This window comes from Bufo bufo, chromosome 2 (genome assembly GCF_905171765.1).
Source record: "Bufo bufo chromosome 2, aBufBuf1.1, whole genome shotgun sequence".
In the NCBI taxonomy this organism is placed as follows: Eukaryota; Metazoa; Chordata; class Amphibia; order Anura; family Bufonidae; genus Bufo; species Bufo bufo.
Genome location: NC_053390.1, coordinates 306,733,481 through 306,751,340, shown reverse-complemented (window position 1 = coordinate 306,751,340; position 17,860 = coordinate 306,733,481). Strand labels below are relative to the sequence as shown.

Below are 17,860 nucleotides of genomic sequence, written 5' to 3'. Positions count from 1 at the left end.
GATCAACAGTAGGTGGCGCTATATTACTAGACCATACACTAGAAGGAGAAATACTGTTAACAGGTTTAACCAGTTGAGACAACACATTAATGTATTCTAGTATTAAAAGGGTACTCTGGGCTTTTAATTATGATGACCTATCCTCAGGATAGGTCATCAAAATCTGATTTGCGGGGGTCTGACACCCAGCAACCCCATGTCTATGACGAGCAGGAAGAGGGAAGGGAGACATGACGAGTGCACAGCGCCCGTCTTCTCTTCATATAGCTGAGGTCGAACATCCATCACCGCTGCCGATCTGATATTGATGACCTATCCAGAGGTGCAATGTTTGTGGGTTGCCTAACACACTTGATGTCTCACTTTCTGCGGCAGAACTTTAATCAGCCCTGTCTCCTGAAACTGAAGACCGTTCCCTTCTAGATAATACAGAAATAGAACCGTGGCCCCTGGCCAAAGATATCCGTCTCTCCTGGCCTGACTTCTCTCTCCGATCCACTGAAGGAGAATGGCGTTGCTGCTGCTGGAAGGGCTGCTACAGCATTCACAGGGTCCTCAGCCAGACTCCTCTCTTCTTCCACCTCAGGTTGGAGTCTTCACAGGCACTTCCAGGTCTTCAGATGACACTGCTTTTCCAGTCGATGGTCCTGTTTCTTTGACATTTGGGATGGACTCCAGGCACTCCATCATGAGCCAATCTTCACCGCTGCTCTCTAAAGCTCTCCACAAGAGCACTTTAGGAGGTCTTCCATTTGCCAGCGATGTCCAGATCCTCCAAAGGACTACTTCAGGTTTTATAGCTCCAGGCTACTCACACCAGTCCCCCACAGCATGCACAATTTATACTCGAAATGACCCCAACTGGAGCGATAAAGGCCAGTCCAGATAACCCTGGAAATCCCTTAAAAATGTGGACTGGAGGTACCATTAGGAAAGTAAAAAGTGTGAGAGGGCACAAATAAGATTACGTCACGTTTTGCACTTGTGAGAATGGGCATTCACCATGAAACATTGCCTAGTACAGGTCCAGCTGTGCCCACCTCCACCCACAGTGCCCTCACCAGCTGCACACTGAGGCACATCTGCGGGTAACCACCTCACTGACTGAAGAGCGCGGGAAGCAGCATCACGTGATCTGGAGAGGGAATCCCTTGACGTCACTGCCTAATCTACATATCTATCGTCAGGAGAGGGAGGATCTCCCCAGCCCATGGTGTGTGTCTACTGAGGGATATTTAAAGGAATGGGGAGGAACAGAACAGATGGAACTGAGCATCTGCCACACAGAGGACCCAGGCAGAAGACAGGAACAACAGACAGGTGTCAGCAACAGGGGAAATACAGGTAGGTGACAAATTACTAGTGGTATGCCAGTTACTCAGGACGGTGCAGTTAAACAGTGTGTTCTCCTGATGGCTTGTATATGAATAGGCAAGTTACTGATGCAAAACTGATTACTGAAAATAATTGAGAAATGTATTCAGTGGTTTTTAAACCTCAATCGGTGCAGAGCCTGCAGCGGCAGAGAAGAAGGGGTTACCAGCAGCAGCTTATAATAGTCTATGCGTATCAATCTAATTACCTGTCTGACCAGGATACGAAAAACCGAATTTACTTTTCCATTATGGTCAGGAGCATGGCTGTCCATCACAGTTGCCATCCAGACAATAGCACTGGCATAATTGTCATAATGTAAGTGTCATATTATGAGCCGTGGTCTCTGCAGCAGGGAACGTATTAGTCATTGTATGTCTAGATGCTAATACTTACTAGTTATCCATCTGGTAGGAATGGAGAGAGTTAATGATGTCTGTAGACCATGGAAATACAACGGAGCACGGTAACAAGGTGCAACCTCAGTCTAATGTTTTACTGACCAGCCATGACCATCAATGTTCTGTAGGTCTTCCAGAATAATACTATTTGCTAGTCTAGTTCCATAAGATAAGTATAGACAAGACATTCGGCATTGAGTGGTTAAACCTGTACTCTGCATGGAATTAGCAAATGACTACAAGGCAGGGCTGACGGACAGAAGAAAAGCCAACTGTTCACCAACTTCCATGTCACTAGTATGGGCAGTGCGTGATTCTTCTAGCACTGAAATGCTAAAACTAAATTGTAAAGACAGATGCTTCCATTAGGGCAATAATGGCACTGCTGCAGAGAGTTATGTCACATGCACTGAACACGTTCCTTTGGTATGTGCCCAATCTTAAGTTTTTAAACCTTGAAGGGGAACGGTCATGGATTGTGATTGGTAACCTTGGACGAAACGGAAAAAAAAAAACTTAGTGTATTCACTTTAAGGGGTCATTCACCCTGCAGAATTTGCAGGCAGAATTTTGGTGTGGTTTACAGCTGTGACTGCACAAAGAAGGGACAGTGTGCGGACAACGATAAACGATCATATCTGTTTTGCATTCCGCAAATTGATCCGCAAAACACAGATACTGGCCATGTGCGCTCCGCATTTTGCAGATCAGCACATCCCGTGCTTATTTATAAATGCCTATTCTTGTCAGTAAACCAGACAAGAATAGGACATGTTCTATTTATTTGCGGGGCTGCCGTACTCACAAGCGCATGGGGACATCATGTTGTCCTCATGTTTTGCAGCCCCATTGAAATGAATGGGTCCACATACAAATGGCCAAAAATGCAGATTGTATGTGGAATGAAAATATGATCGTATGAATGCCCCCTAAAGGAGACACTACCCAGCAATAAAATCACTTCTAATTTTGTGTTGTAAGTAATCTTTGTTTGTCCTGGATACTGATCAGAGATGATCCAGGATTAGAAAGAAGGCAGAAGTCTGATTATATAATTCTGAAGCCTAACATGGCAATAGTGGGAGACGTGTGAACGTGAGATGTGAAAGGGGTATTCGATTAAAGAATCAATGGCTTAAAGGATACTCCAATGGTTCTGGGGAAAATCTATTATTAGTCATTTTTGGATCCATGCCTATGTACTGGATGTGTCTTTCCCGCTATGTCTTTACATATGTAACATAATTTACGTACAGACGTAACATTGTGGCATATGATATATTGTTTAATTTCTGATACCAGCATTTACAGACACCAGGGATTGCCTGTCAGGGGCGGATTGGGAACTTAAAGTGGCCCTGGAAAAAAACTAAAAGTGGCCCCATGTTGTAAGTGGGTCCAAACTCACAGAAGTCTGGGCAACAGAAATACCCAGGGCCAGCAATACCACAATGTACAGTACAAAATACTGCCCCAGCAGAACCAGATACCACAGTGCAGCACAATATACTGCCCCAGCAGAACCAGATACCACAGTGCAGCACAATATACGACCCAAGCAGAACAAAACACCACAGTGCAGCACAAAATACTGCCCCAGCAGAACCAGATATCACAGTGCAGCACAAAATACTGCCTAAACAAATTAATGCTGAGAGCATCAGATCTTTATGTACCTGGATGGCGGCTAAGAGGAGGGCTTGGGTGTTCCTCTGGATATCGGTCCACCAGGAAATTTCCCTGTAGGGTCTATGGCCAGTCCACCCATGATGCATGTGGCATTTGTTGGGTGCCTTTACATGTTTTAATATTGTATACGAGTTGCCAATCTATTGCTGTGTGTTACATGTTTCACCTCCTCAATATTGTGATTAAAGTGTATTTGTAGTCACATAGCACAGAGTTGCACCAAAGGCTAGATGAGTGGTTCAATTACTAGACCATCAAGTGATTACAGATCTTTCTCTTTTCCCAGATATTGAAATGACCCTAAACAAAATAGAGAAACTGGGGAGTATGCGGCAACACAGAGGAAGTCTTCCTCTTCCAGCGGACTCACGTCGGCGAGGTAGTATGCCTTTGCCCTACAAGCATCAGTTGAGGCGTGCACAAGCTGTAGATGAGCTTGACTGGCCAAGTGTCCATTCCGGGTCATCTGACTCTGTGAGGTCTTCAGACAGTAGCTCGGAGCCTGGTGTCTATAAAGTGATGCTGCTTGGTGACAGTGGAGTAGGAAAGACAACTCTTGCTGGCATATTTGGAGGCACACAGGACACATTCTCCCATGAGTCTGAACATCCAGGTACATTTTTGAAAGGCATTTTGTTGTTTATGTGGGGAAGGGTGGACATTTGTGCTAGAACTGATAGTGATCAAGTTGTAATTATGTTGTCAACAGAAGACACCTATGAGAGAAATCTAATAGTGGATGGAGAGAAAACAACACTAATGGTATATGATATCTGGGAACAGGTGAGTAGAAGACATGTGCCACATTGTTTTCATTACCCACAAATGTAACTTGCATGGAGTACGGCAAAGTGTTTATAGATCTGTTAATGGATTGTGATGTAAAATGGTGAATAATTGTTCAATGACTCACTCCTTGTACCCATTTTTTTAAATGCATCTATAGTACCATAAAATTATGTCTACAATATGCTTTGATTGGATGATGTGTAGGTAATTTGTATAAAAGATTAAAGTTCGCAAAATCCTCTTCTATAGTACTCGATACATTGTCATCACCGTAACACCCTTAGAGGATTGTCAACTTCTTCGGTTTTCGGTAATACATACAATAGTCCAGGGAGCAGTGTTCAACCCAGCCCTGATCCCAACCTTTATAGGTACTCAATGGCCAGCAAAATGATATTGTGCATGATTAGTGATATACCTCAACATTACATACATATTTTATCATGTTAAATGTGACCTTTATCTCTCAGTCAGGGCCACGTACCTGGATGCAAGACAATTGTCTACAGATGGGTGATGCTTTTCTTCTAGTCTTCTCAGTGACAGATCGTGGTAGCTTCCAACGTCTGCCAGGTCTTCTTCTAAGGTTACGCACCACCCGTCCACATCGACACATTCCAGTTATTCTGGTTGGCAATAAAGGAGATCTAGCACGCTCTAGAGAGGTCAGCATGGAAGGTATTGCCAAATGGTGTACTTGCTACATGTCATAAAAAATTTGCATATATAATGTGAAGTGAAATGGGGGGGAAAATCCCTCAATTTGCACTCTTGGATATTGCATGTTCAAAAAAGGCTAAATAATATACCTCAACCAGCTAGCTCAGTATAGCTAGACATACACATTAAAGGAAATGTGTCATCAGAAAATGACCTATTGTTTAGGTCACGTTTTTATGTTTAACATTTTTTTTGAATTTTTTGTGATGTTATTTTTAATTTTGCATGTCACTATCTAGATTTAAACAAAACCCATAAACTCCTTCAGCTTTCGCACTGGCCATTAAAGGTCCCTTTACATGCAGCGATCTCTTCCAGAGATGGGGAGGAGCAATCACTAATGCCATCCCTCTTCCCTATACTGACTTGTTTCCCAGCAGCAGATCGTGTTTACAAAGCACGATCTGCTGTTGGGAAACGGGTAATTGGCGGTACATTTACACTGCCAGATCATCGCTAATGAGTGTTACTAAGAACGCTCGTTAGCAATGATCTATGCTTTTCTCAGCATGTGTAAAGGGCCCTTAAGCCTAATAATAGGTGCCACTTCTTGGTCTATACAGATCCCTTTACTGCAGTTATATATCATAGTAAACCTGTCTGTAATGATAAGGAGAAATCACCTCTGTGTATAGATCAGTCATCATCTACCATTTACAATAAGCGATTGTTAAATTTTAGCAATTCTTTCCTTGTACAATGACCTCTGCACAGGGCACAGAACATGCCTAGAAAACTTTCCCATACATGTCAATAGGGTCCCGTCCCCCAGCAATTTTTTTAAATACTTTGTAAATGCTGTTAAGAACAGCTCGGCTCAGGCAAGATGGCTGTCCCCATAATCATGTTTAGGAAACAGAATAAATCTGCAATCGTAAAATAAAAACAGATTATAAAAAAGGAGATGTGTTACTATCTGGTTTTAACTGGCAGATAATTTTTTTTCCTTTAAATAACTATTAGCTCGTTCAGTCCAACTCCCCCATATACTCAGCCAGTGTGTGCAATCTTATTTTACTGGAAAGCGGGCAATAAACTGTTGCCAGGCACCTTTGGCAGCGGCAATCAAACATGCTTGAGCGTTCTTTCCCCTGACATCTGCCTTCGGAGCATGGTTTGGTAGACCAAAATCAATGAGTTCAGCTGAGTTTTGTCTAATGTCTATAGACTTAAATAACATTTGAAAAAAAGGTTTGTCTTGATTGGCAGGAGTTCAGGTCCTGAGACCCCACTGATTCCTGATACAAAGAGGCAGAGGTGCTGGGCTAAGCCCCTTTAACTGTAAATAGCTTAGCTTGGCTCTCAGAGATGCAAGCAAAGAGGTGTATGGACATATACTTTCTATGAATTTGTGCATGACTATGAGGAGAGCCGATCCCAGCGCCAAGGTTCTGCTCCTTTGTCAGTGGGGGTCTAATAATCTGTATCCCCAACAATCAGAACCTCTCATATGTCACTATGACGAGTCAGACTATTTTTCAAAAGTTAGCTACCCTTTAGATTTAGATGCTCCCAGGGGAGGATTGGCCATAGACCCTACAGGGAAAGTTCCCAGTGGGCCAATGTCCCAGGGAGCCGCCCAGATCCTCCTCTCTGCCTCTGACCGGGTACATAATTAACAGTAATTAACGCTGTGAGAATCACCCAGCCAGTGACCGCACATGCCCTCCCGAATTCAACAGTTGTGGCCCGCATCTCACCTCCTAAGCCCGCTGCTCCATAGACAACTGGAGGAGGAGGACAGCCATTAATGTCCACCACAGAGGGACAGCTTTTGGGGCAGTATATTGTGCCACACTGTGTTATTTGGTTCTGCTGGGACGGTATTTTGCACCTACTTGTGTTGCCTCGCCTTCTGTTAATTTGGACCTGCCTACAAAATGGGGCCACTTTTAATTTTTTTCCAGGGCCACTTTAAGTTCCCAGTCCACTCCTGGATGTACAACCATTTGAGCATTGGTGTGGACAGCCCAGTAATCCTACATGCTTTTCTTATATGAAGTATGGGGGGAATCATAAAACTGCTGTCTTTTTAAAAAAAATCCTGTTTCTTACCTTTATACACTAGTCTCAGTAAATTCCCCCGTGTCCCTGATACCGTTTAACCTATACATACATAGATTTAATTCAGCGTGCCACTACACAGTGAGTGGGATGGGAGGGGAAGACAAGACAGGGAACTCATTGTGACTGACTGCCAGGGAATGGCGCCCAGTTGTTGATGAGGTTCAGCTACAGTAGGTTGGCAGTTTAACAGGAATGATCATATGTTGGTCTCTCCTTCAGCACAGGCCTTCATCTAGCTGCAGTAATGTCTGGTTTAGTAACACAATTGACTCATGGTATGCATATTTTAATGTTAGACTAAGTTTAGGAGGCAAATGGAAGATAAACTGTTAAGTATATTTTTAATTTTGACATGGACCACTGGTGTGGTCCAAGCATCATCAGTTTTAGGCTAGTGAGGCCCCAGTATGAGATATCCTACTGTAGATGACAAAAAAAAAAAGAAATTTCCTAAAGAAATAATACAGTTAAGGGTGCCGCCACTCCACATTTATTTTTCTGGTGTTTTTTTGGCTTTTAAAAAGTGCCATGAAAGTCTTTTGTTGTTTTTTTAGTGTAGAGGAAAACAGGCAGAGCTCCTTTGGAAAATGAAATGTGGAATCTGATTCTGTGGGCAACTAATCCTGTTTTCCTTTACACCAGTTTGATAAATCTCCCCCACAATGTTTTTCTTACTTTTTATCTATAGAGAAGTCTATGGTAAACAGTCAGAAAAAAATGCCAAACCCCAAAAAAATAAAAAAAATTAAGAAAAGGAAACTGTCTTAAAACACCACTACAAAAAGCAGCGCTTGCAGGGCAATTTTATAATTTCCTTCTGGCCAGCATGTTATAAAAAAAGCTGTCAAAAAAGTGTCATTTAAAAAAAAAAAAAAAATAAAGCAGTGTGAAAGCCCCCTAACAAATCTTTCCACTTCTGTGTGGGTGGCTTAGTTACTATGCATGAGAATTTAGGAGCACATTTTTGGTTGAAAACATGCTTTAGTGCCCATGTCATGACATTGATGTTTTGCTCTATGTTCCGGTGTGTTCATGTCCTACAGAATTGTTCTGATTTATACGACTGAAGTGTAGGGAAACTCACAATATTTTTCTTCTTCTTTATCGCTGTTGTCCACAGAATCGATATTGCTATGACACTGCTGTTTACTTAGTATTTTTATTGTACTCTTCCAGAGGGACGCTCCCTGGCTGGCATGTTAAGCTGTAAGTACACAGAGACATCTGCTGCCCTTCACCATAATACTCAGGAGCTGCTTGAAGGGGTTGTCAGGCAGATTCGTTTACGAAAGGATGAAGGAGAACGTCCTCCTCAGACAGCCACCCTCTTGCCACCAGGACGTAGAGAGAGTTTGACAAAAAGAGCAAGGCGACTGTTGCAAGGGATTATGGGGAAACATAGAGGATTCTTCAAGCAAAGATCGAAATCGTGTCATGACCTATCTGTGCTGTGAACTATCCCCACCATGTGCCTCAAGGGAGACATGTGGCCAGTCTAACTGAGGAGGCCCTTATCACCATCCGACATGGGGCTATATCAATAGCATATGTGCTCCAAAGAATATCCACATCGTCAAGCAAACCTGGACTTGTGATCAAGCAGGAATGGCACAATATATCACCATATTTAAGCTCACTGCTTGATGTGGCATTCATGAAATATTCATTCCATTTCTAAAGGTTGCAATTGCTTAATGATTAATAACAGGATAATGTTGCATTTTCCTCATTTTGTAAGTGTTGCCCCCTCCTGTTTATTGACAATAATCTACTGCAAACTGCAAAAAGAATACAAGTGTATAGCCAAATCGTCCTTGATTGTACTTTATTTTACGATCAAAAACTCCCATAAGTACACAGTGTCCGACAGCATTAGTGAATGATCTTAGTATAAAGAGTAGCAACAAAAAAAAAGGCTTCAGGAGGTGTTCACACAAGGCATTTTGCAATTGTGTTTTTTCACTTGCTACAGTACGTGTTACATGAATAGGAATGAAATATGAATTTGTATTCACAAAGGATAGCGTATCTGAGTTTCTTAAAGGCCATCTGTCAGCAGATTTGTAGCTATGAAACTGTCTGACTGTTACATGAGCGCTCAGAAGCTGAAGACATCTGTGTTGGTCCCATGTTCATATGTGCCCGCATTGCTGAGAAAAATGAAGTTTTAATATATGTAAATGGGGCTCTAGGAGCAATGGAGGCGTTGCAGTTATTACTAGAGGCTCAGCTCTCTCTGCAACTGCTGCGCCCTCTGCATTTTAGAAGAATTCCGGTTAAGGCGTGATCCCGTTTACACTGCCTGGCCCTGTCAATCAAAGTACAGAGAGGGCGGCAGTTGCACAGAGAGTTAAGCCTGTAGGTGTAAAGGCTACGCCCCCATTGCTCCTGGAGGCTCATTTGCATATATTAAAACATAATTTTTCTCAGCAATGCGGGCACATATGAATATGGAACCAACACAGATGCCTTCAGCTGCCAAGTGCACATGTAACAGGTCAGCCATTTTCATAGCTACAAATCTGCTGACAGATGCCCTTTAATGCCATAGCATGTCATAACACGGGCATTCAGACCTGCACTATTACTTGTGAACCTGGCCTAGAATATATTGCAGTCACGGTATAAAACTGGAACCTGTGCAACTCAGGCAATAATACAGCAGCACTGTGATGCACTGAATGCAGTACTTTTATATAACTTTTTGTAGTTTTTCTTTTTTTTTTTTGCTTTCCTGTTTACCCTGCTCTAAAAGAAATTTGGGAAGAGAATGTATACATGTGCATTATATATATTATTGCGTATGACTTTTTGAGCAGTTGACCCCCTGTCCTCTATATATGGACCACGTGGCCGATACTGTGCTCTTTCATACATTATGGGCTCCGGCCAGTTGCCTTTTTAATAACCACCAGGTCGTAGGTCTCAATTGCTCTTGTGCTGCAGTCCTGCTATGCTTCAATCATTCATTGCACAATGCATAACACATTACTAAGACTTCCAGTTGGCCAAGTAAGAGGACGCCTTCCAGGGTCACCATTTTGACAGCTCATCATAAACAGTGGATGGATTATGAAAAGTGTAATTTTCATTGTCATTATTTTTCCTATATGGAAGCAAATGTCTGCAAGGAGAAAAATACTGTACCCTGGAGGTGGTTGGGGCAGGGTTGTGTTTTAGCATGCCCTCCAAGTGAAGAATGTGTAATGCTCAAGCAACAAATAAAGACATTTCACTTTTGCGTATGCGCATGTGTGTAAATGTTATAACGTGATGCTGCATGCTTATGTACAAATATGTTAGGCGTTATGCGTTAGTATGTTATTATAGCCTATGCACTAACACTGTGCCTCTGTTTAGGGCTTTCCCTCACCCACCTCACATTCTGCACAGTACCTTTCCACTGAATATACCTTTCTCCTACCCCCTCCCGTAGCAATCTCCCTGTCTCCCAACCTTAAAAGGAGAAATTCATCAGAACAGACTTTGTTGTCATGGAGACCACAAGCCAACTAAATTACATTGCTCCCCCTGTATCTGAGGGAGATGTTGCCATGGAAACTCATACATGGCATCCCATATCACAGGGAAGGCTATTGTGATAAGATTGAGAGGAACACAAATAACCAAATTATTCTGTAACCAGCCATCTGAAGGTCCCACGCAGCTAGCCTGTGTGCAGTGTGGCAGCTTTACCTGCCAGGCAGATCCGAGCACAGAACCCTCAGCAATGTAGGGGTTAATGGGAGTGTTTTATGAATCCTCATATTATATATATATATATACTGTATATATATATATATATACTGTATATGTTAAGTTTGAGTCTAAATATACCGATGTTACAGAAGATTTTTCATGGAGATACAGTGGGGCTCTTAAAGGGCATCTGTCAGCACCTATGAAACCAACTCACCTGTTGAAGGTGCACTTGGCAGCTGAAGGCATCTATGTTGGTCCCATGTTCATATGTGCCTGCAAAAAATGAAGTTTTACTATATACCGCATAAAGACGGTAACACACTTGACCTGGTCTTTTTCTGGGTCTTTTCCATTTCTGACTTCACTAACTCCCTTCTCCAGCTCTCTGACCACAACCTTCTCTCCTTAATTGTCATCCATGTCAGCACGCTCCTGCTTATCCCATATTCAGAAATCTACATGCCATTGACACTAAGAAACTTAGACTCTCTACAATCATCATTGTCCCCAATCTCCTCCTTCTCCTGTCCAGAACTGCCTGCAAAATACTATAATGGACTCTCTCCCTACACTCAGAACAACCAAAAAAAAAACAAATGCAACCCTGGCACACACCTCAAATTCACTTTCTCCAGCGATGCTCCAGCAGTGTTGAACACCTATGGAGAAAACTCACACACCGCAAGATTTCACATTCTCTTCCCAAATTTTATGCTGATAACTTACAACTGTGGCCTTCACCACGCTAAACAGGCCTATTTTATGACCCTGATCTCACTATCCAATAATAAAAAAAACCTCTTTGACACTTCTTACTTTCTTGTCAGCCCAAAAGTGCAGGCGTCTATTACAGACCTCTGTACTTAAGATCTGGCCACTTAGAGATAATTGAAAATATCCGGCTGACAGCCTTCTAAGTGTAATTGATCCCCCCCCCCCCCCCCCGCCACATCTTCTCTGGTTCACTCTCCACATTCGACCCAGTCACAAAAGAAGTCTCCAGGCTCCTCTCTTCTTCTCGCCCTACTAAATGTACTGCTGATCCTATTCCTTCACACCTCCTCCAGTCTCTTTCCCCAGCTGTCACTACTCACCTAACTTAAATCTTCATCCTCTCTCTCTTTTCTGGTATCTTCCCGTTTTCTTTCAAACATTCTGTCATAACCCCATTGTTAAAAAAAGAATCTCTTGACCTGTCTTGTGCAACTAACTACAGGCCTGTCTCTAATATCCCCTTCATCTCTAAACTGTAGCATCTGGTCTACTCTTGCCTCATACGCCATCTCTCCGCTTACTCTCTCCTTGATCCATTACAATCTGGTTTTTACACCCTACATTCTACAGAAACTGCCCTTACCAAAGTGACAAACGACCTCCTGACAGATAAATGTAATAGTGACTACTCTCTACTAATTCTCCTTGATCGCTCTGCAGCATTTGACACTGTAGACCCCCATCTTCTCCTCACCATGCTACAATCTATCGGCTTTAAGGACACCGTTCTCTCTTGGGTTTTCTCTCTGGCCACGCCTTCTGTGTATCATTCGCTGGTTCTTCTTCCCCTCCTCTCCCTCTTACTGTTGTTCCTCAGAGTTCAGTCCTATGTCCTCTCCTCTTTTTTTTCTTCACAGCTGCTATTGGACAGACTTGGTTTTCAGTACTATCTCTATGTCGGTGACATCCAACTATACACTTCAACCTGTGACCTGTGGTTACCTCTGCTGTACTACAGAGCAACAGTGACCGTATGTCCACTGTCTCTAACGTTATGTCCTCTCTCCATCTGAAACGGAATCTTTAAAAAACTGAACTACTTGTGTTTTCTTCATCAACTAACCTACCTAGACTTGATATCTCAGTGTGTGGCAATACCATCATGCCTAGGTAGCACTTGGTATTATGTTTGACACTAATCTCTCCTTCACCCCCTATATTTAATCACTTGGCCACTTATGCCACTTGCACCTCAAAAACATCTCTAGAATCCGTCCCTCTCATTGTTGCCCTGATCCAGTCCCGTCTCGATTACTGTAACTCATTACTCATTGGTCTCCCTCTCTCCAGACTTTCCCCTCTCCAGTCTATCCTGAATGCAGCAGCCAAGCTGATCTATCTAACCACTACACCGATGCCTCCACCATGTGCGAGTCATTGCACTGGTTACGCATACTGTATAGGATTCAATTTAAAATGCTCATTCTCACCCACAAAGCTCTCCATAGTGCTGCACCTCCCTACATCTCCTCCCTTATTTCTGTCTACCACTCTACTCGTGCTCTCCCTATCAGCTATTGACTTACGCCTAACTTCCACCATAATCTGAACATCCCACTCCCATCTCCAAGTCTTCTTCTGAGCTGCGCCATCTACCCAAAGCAATTAGGTTAAAAGGGTTAACCACCTTTTGCAGACTGTTGATCTATTCTTTAGATAGGCTATCAGCATCTGATCAGCGGTGGTCCAACACCCGGGACCCTCGCCGATCAGATGCTGATGACCTATCCAAAGAATAGATCAACGGTCTGTAAAAGATGGATAACCCTTTTAACCTAATTTCTTGGGGTAGAAATGGTGCCGCTCGCCCAAGCCACGTGACCTATAGTTGTGATGTCACTGACCTACGGGAAGCAGTAAGAAGGCCACGGCACTACTGTGAGCGCTGCTGCCTTCTCAAACAGCTGATCGACGGTGTCCTGGATATCGGACACCTGCCAATCAGGTGCTGATGATCTATCCATTGCCTTTACACCTACAGGCTCTGTTCCCCATGGTGCTGCCATGCTGTCTGAACTTTTATTAACAGTGTAAACACTATCACGCCTGGCCCTAATTTTTCCTAAAATCTGGACGATGAACCGCGACCTTCAGTATTCAGGAAAAAGGGTCGCCAGCAGTTCTCTTCTGTACTGCACGGCTCTTTCCTGAATACTGAAGCATACTGTGCAGCGAGACTTTAGGAGAAGTTGGGGCCAGGTGCGATGGTATCTTCACTGCATGGCCTGTCGGTTTTGCTCCCATTTTGCATGAGCTGAACTCATAGATCTGAAACATTTTCTACATACACAAAAGACCCATTACTCTCAAATATTGTTCACAAATCTGTCTAAATCTGTGTTAATGAGCACTTCTCCTTTGCCGAGATAATCCATCCCACCTCACAGGTGTGGCATATCAAGGTGCTGATTAGACAGCATGAATATTGCACAGGTGTGCCTTCAGCTGCCAAATGAACATACAACAGGTCAGCCAGTTTCATAGGTACAAGTCTGCGGACAGATTCTCATTAATTCCAGTCAGGATCAAATTGGGTTTGTTAGAGGTTCTGTTATTGCCAGTAATGAAAGAACATACTGTTAGGCTGTATTCATGTTTTAATCTCTTAAACGGGTTGTCCCATCTTGGACATTGGGGGCATATTGCTAGGATATGCTTTGCAGGTCCCACACCTATCCTTAGAACGGAGCCCTCAAAGCGCAGGAGGGCGCACCACACATGCGCGGCCGCCCTCTATTCATTTCTATGGTGCTGCTGAAATAGTGCTTCGCTACTTCCATAAGTCCCATAGAAGTGAATGGAGTGGTGGCCACTTGGTGCTCTTCCCAGTCAGTTCAAAGGGTGTTCCCAAAATAGCCAAGTGTGCCGCTCGGCTATTTTTGGCAGTCCCAAAATGAATGGACAGTCATGCATGTTCACATAGCCATATGAGTGCTTATTTTTTGGCACTATTTAATATACCATATCTTTTATTGGAAAAAAAAAATGCTTTGTGGCGTGAAATAAAGAAAAACAATTCTGCCTTTTTTACAGCATTCACTGTGTGCTGAAAATGACATAACGTTCTTATTCTGCAGGTCAGTTAAATTACAGAGATACCAAATTTATGTAGTTTTTATTATATTTTACTACTTAAAAAAAAAATGAAAATATAAAGATTTTATTTGCATTGTCATATTCTGACATCCATACATATTTATCTTTCTGTCTACAAAGCTGTTTGAGGGCTTCTGTTTTGCAAGGTGAGCTGTAGTTTTTATTAGTGCCATTTTAGGTTGCATACAACTCTTTGATCCCTTTTTCTAATTTTTTTTGGTGGGAACAAGATGACCAAAAATTGCAAATCTGCATTTTTTTTTTAACAAATGTCTTTTTATTAAGTGATTTGTATACACATTATTGACAAATAAAGAAGAGTGAAACATGTCAACCAATTTTATAACAAGACACGGAGGCTCGTATAGCATCACTCCTTCTTTACTGAAATTCCACAGCAGCAAAGAATTAACATAAAAAATCAAGGGCAAACCCCCAAATAACCCCTCCCATAAACCAGTCCATAAATAGGTCCTCTCTTGTATTCTCTTCCTCTTTCTTTGCTGCTGCCCACAGCAGATAAGTGTCTCTTAGTTTTGACTAATGAAGTTATTTTCTTACTGTATTAATGTTAAAAGGTTTTATATCATAGCCTTATGATACTAATAACCTTAGGTCTTAATAATCTAATGATTTAACACTGTGCCCTGATTCATTTTGCCCTATTTTTCTTTCATTGTCTAGGACAAATTTTTTTTTTCCTTTCTTCTTATTTAGTTCGGATTGGTCTCACTTGACCATATTCTCTATTATCGTACACTCTGTACCTTCCCTTCTTCCTTTACTTGCGTTCCCGGCGCCGTTGCTCCTCTATTCAGGTAAGCAGTTCGCGCTTCTTGCCGCCCGAAGTCTCGCGATTTGCGAGACTTCGGCGGCATTCGCATTCAGGGGGCGGGGAGCGCCGGGCCCGAGATTCTCGGGCGCCATCTTACCTTTTTCTTCTGGCATTGTTTTGCAGCCGTCGGCACCTAGGATAATATCGCGGCCGCCATCTTAGTACTCCTTGGGTGTAGGGGGCGTTTCTTGTCTCCTCCCTCTCCACCCTCTGTTCCGTTTCCGGCGACGCCGTTCTCTGCACGTCTGGCATCGGTACCTGCTCCTGCCTGCTCTGATTAGTGTTCTCTTGCTGGTACTTTTTTCTTTGTTCCTCAACAGGAGTGACTAACTCCTCTAACATGTCCCTGCCCAGCGATGTCCCTTCACCTCTAGTGAACCCCACCACCAGCTCCATTACGCCCCCTGCTGGTTCTAGTCACATTCATTCTGAGTCCCATGTGATGGATTTACAACAATCCATTTCTGCAGCTATTGCTCATGCCATGGGCAATGTGTCCTCTATGATTTCCCAATCTATTTCTCAAGTGCTTAGAGCGCAGAACCCTGTCGCCACCCCGTCTGTTGCCCCTACTCCTGTTACCTCCAGAATTGATTGTGAAGATGGCTTAGTTCCATCAAAAGACAACGTGCCTAGGTCACGTAAGAGAGCCTGCCCGCGCCAGGCGGAAAAAGCGCGCCCCTGGAAGTCCGCTCGGGCTCGTCCCGAATCCAGTTCTGACTCGGAAATAGAGTCTGATGAGGAGGTTTTGGTGAGGATCATTATTCCTCTGAGATAGACCTTGATGGGGTCCAGGTGGCTGACGAGTTTAAAGGGTTTTCTCCAACACGTCCCCCCCTTCTGGCGCAGGTCCAGAAGCTAATACCCCGGGACCTGACTCCCTTATTGATCCGCAGGGTGAACCCCTGTTTGACCCAGACAGCCTTCACCATCCAAGGTCGGCAGAATGGTTGCCCATCCCTCATGTGGCCCACTATTTGGAAAATAGAGTAAGAAAGCCACTCTCCAAGGAGACCCGTAATAAGTTAAAGGCTGAATGCCCCTGCCCCTTGATACCGAATAAAGTGTGTAAGACACCTAACGTGGATCCGAAGATGATCCAATTCCTTTCCAAATCGGGATTTAATCCCTGCAAAGGCCTAGACTCCGCTCTTCGGGCTTGTCAGGACAAGCTCTTAGACAGTCTAAGGCCCCTGACTAAAATATTTGAAATGGCTGAAACTGCCAGAACTGAGGGTACGGTCATAGACCCAGAAGAACTAAGTGGCTGGGCGCAACGCGCCATTTGTTTAATAGGGAATGTCAATTCCTCACTCTCCATTGAACGGAGGAAGGCTCTTCTTATGAAGATTGAACCCAAATTGTCTAATATGGCACTAACTGAGACGGGTAAGGAGGCTCAGGGGCTCCTCTTTGGTGATAGCTTTATCAAAGATTTAGGCAACGCGCCATTTGTTTAATAGGGAATGTCAATTCCTCACTCTCCATTGAACGGAGGAAGGCTCTTCTTATGAAGATTGAACCCAAATTGTCTAATATGGCACTAACTGAGACGGGTAAGGAGGCTCAGGGGCTCCTCTTTGGTGATAGCTTTATCAAAGATTTAGGCAAATTTGTGGGAGCATTTACTGCGCTTGATAAAGCGCAGAGCTCCATGCGCAAGGTGTTCCACGGACGTGTCTCTAATAGGGCCGGCAGCTTCAGGGGCCGTCTGTCCGGCCGTGTCCAGTTCCAGACGCGTGGAAACGCTCGAGGTCCCTATAATCAATGTCCCTCGTTCCAGGATCAGAGGCAGCAGTCCTCCTTCTTCCCTTCCAGGGGTCAGTCGTACCGTCCCAGAGGATTCAGAGGCACTTCTGGTTCAAGACGTCCACTCGGTAAGTCCTCAAAACTTATGGTTTTCTTCCAGCCATTGTATCTGGGGCAGACTCCGACATTTTTTACCCGCTTGGAACCGTGTCACCTCCGATCCGTGGGTGCTGGCCACGGTCCAAGGGTTCCAGATAGATCTGGTAGTTTCTCAGTTGTCACTTCCGGAATCTCATCCGCTAGTGTTGGCAGAACCGACCCGTTCTTACATGGACCAAGAGCTCCATTCCCTTATGGACAAAGGAGCGATAGCGAGAGCTCTGCCCCATTCTGTCGGGATAGTCAGCAATGTCTTTTTGGTGGAAAAGAAGGGAGGTCAATTCCGACCAGTAATAAATTTACGGAATCTGAACAGGTTTGTATGCTACCGCCATTTCAAAATGGAAGGGATTCATTTACTCAGGAACCTTCTACTTCCAGGGGACTGGATGGTGAAATTAGACCTGAAGGATGCCTACCTGACGGTTCCTGTCTCCCCCCAGTCCAGACTGCTCCTCCAATTTCGCTGGCACGACCTCCTCTGGCAGTTCACATGCCTACCGTT

At 43.7% G+C, this 17,860-nt stretch overlaps 1 protein-coding gene across 1 annotated transcript; it reads left to right on the top strand.

Annotated features, from left to right (window-relative positions):
- The first annotated feature begins 352 nt into the window (after window positions 1-352).
- On the top strand, window positions 353-8,907 carry REM2 (RRAD and GEM like GTPase 2). Its single transcript, XM_040420284.1, has 5 exons — window positions 353-1,344; window positions 3,751-4,077; window positions 4,174-4,247; window positions 4,724-4,931; window positions 8,217-8,907. Exons 1-5 carry the CDS (start codon window positions 1,263-1,265, stop codon window positions 8,492-8,494), a joined length of 969 nt encoding a protein of 322 aa, XP_040276218.1. The 5' UTR covers window positions 353-1,262; the 3' UTR covers window positions 8,495-8,907.
- Window positions 8,908-17,860: the final 8,953 nt, after the last annotated feature.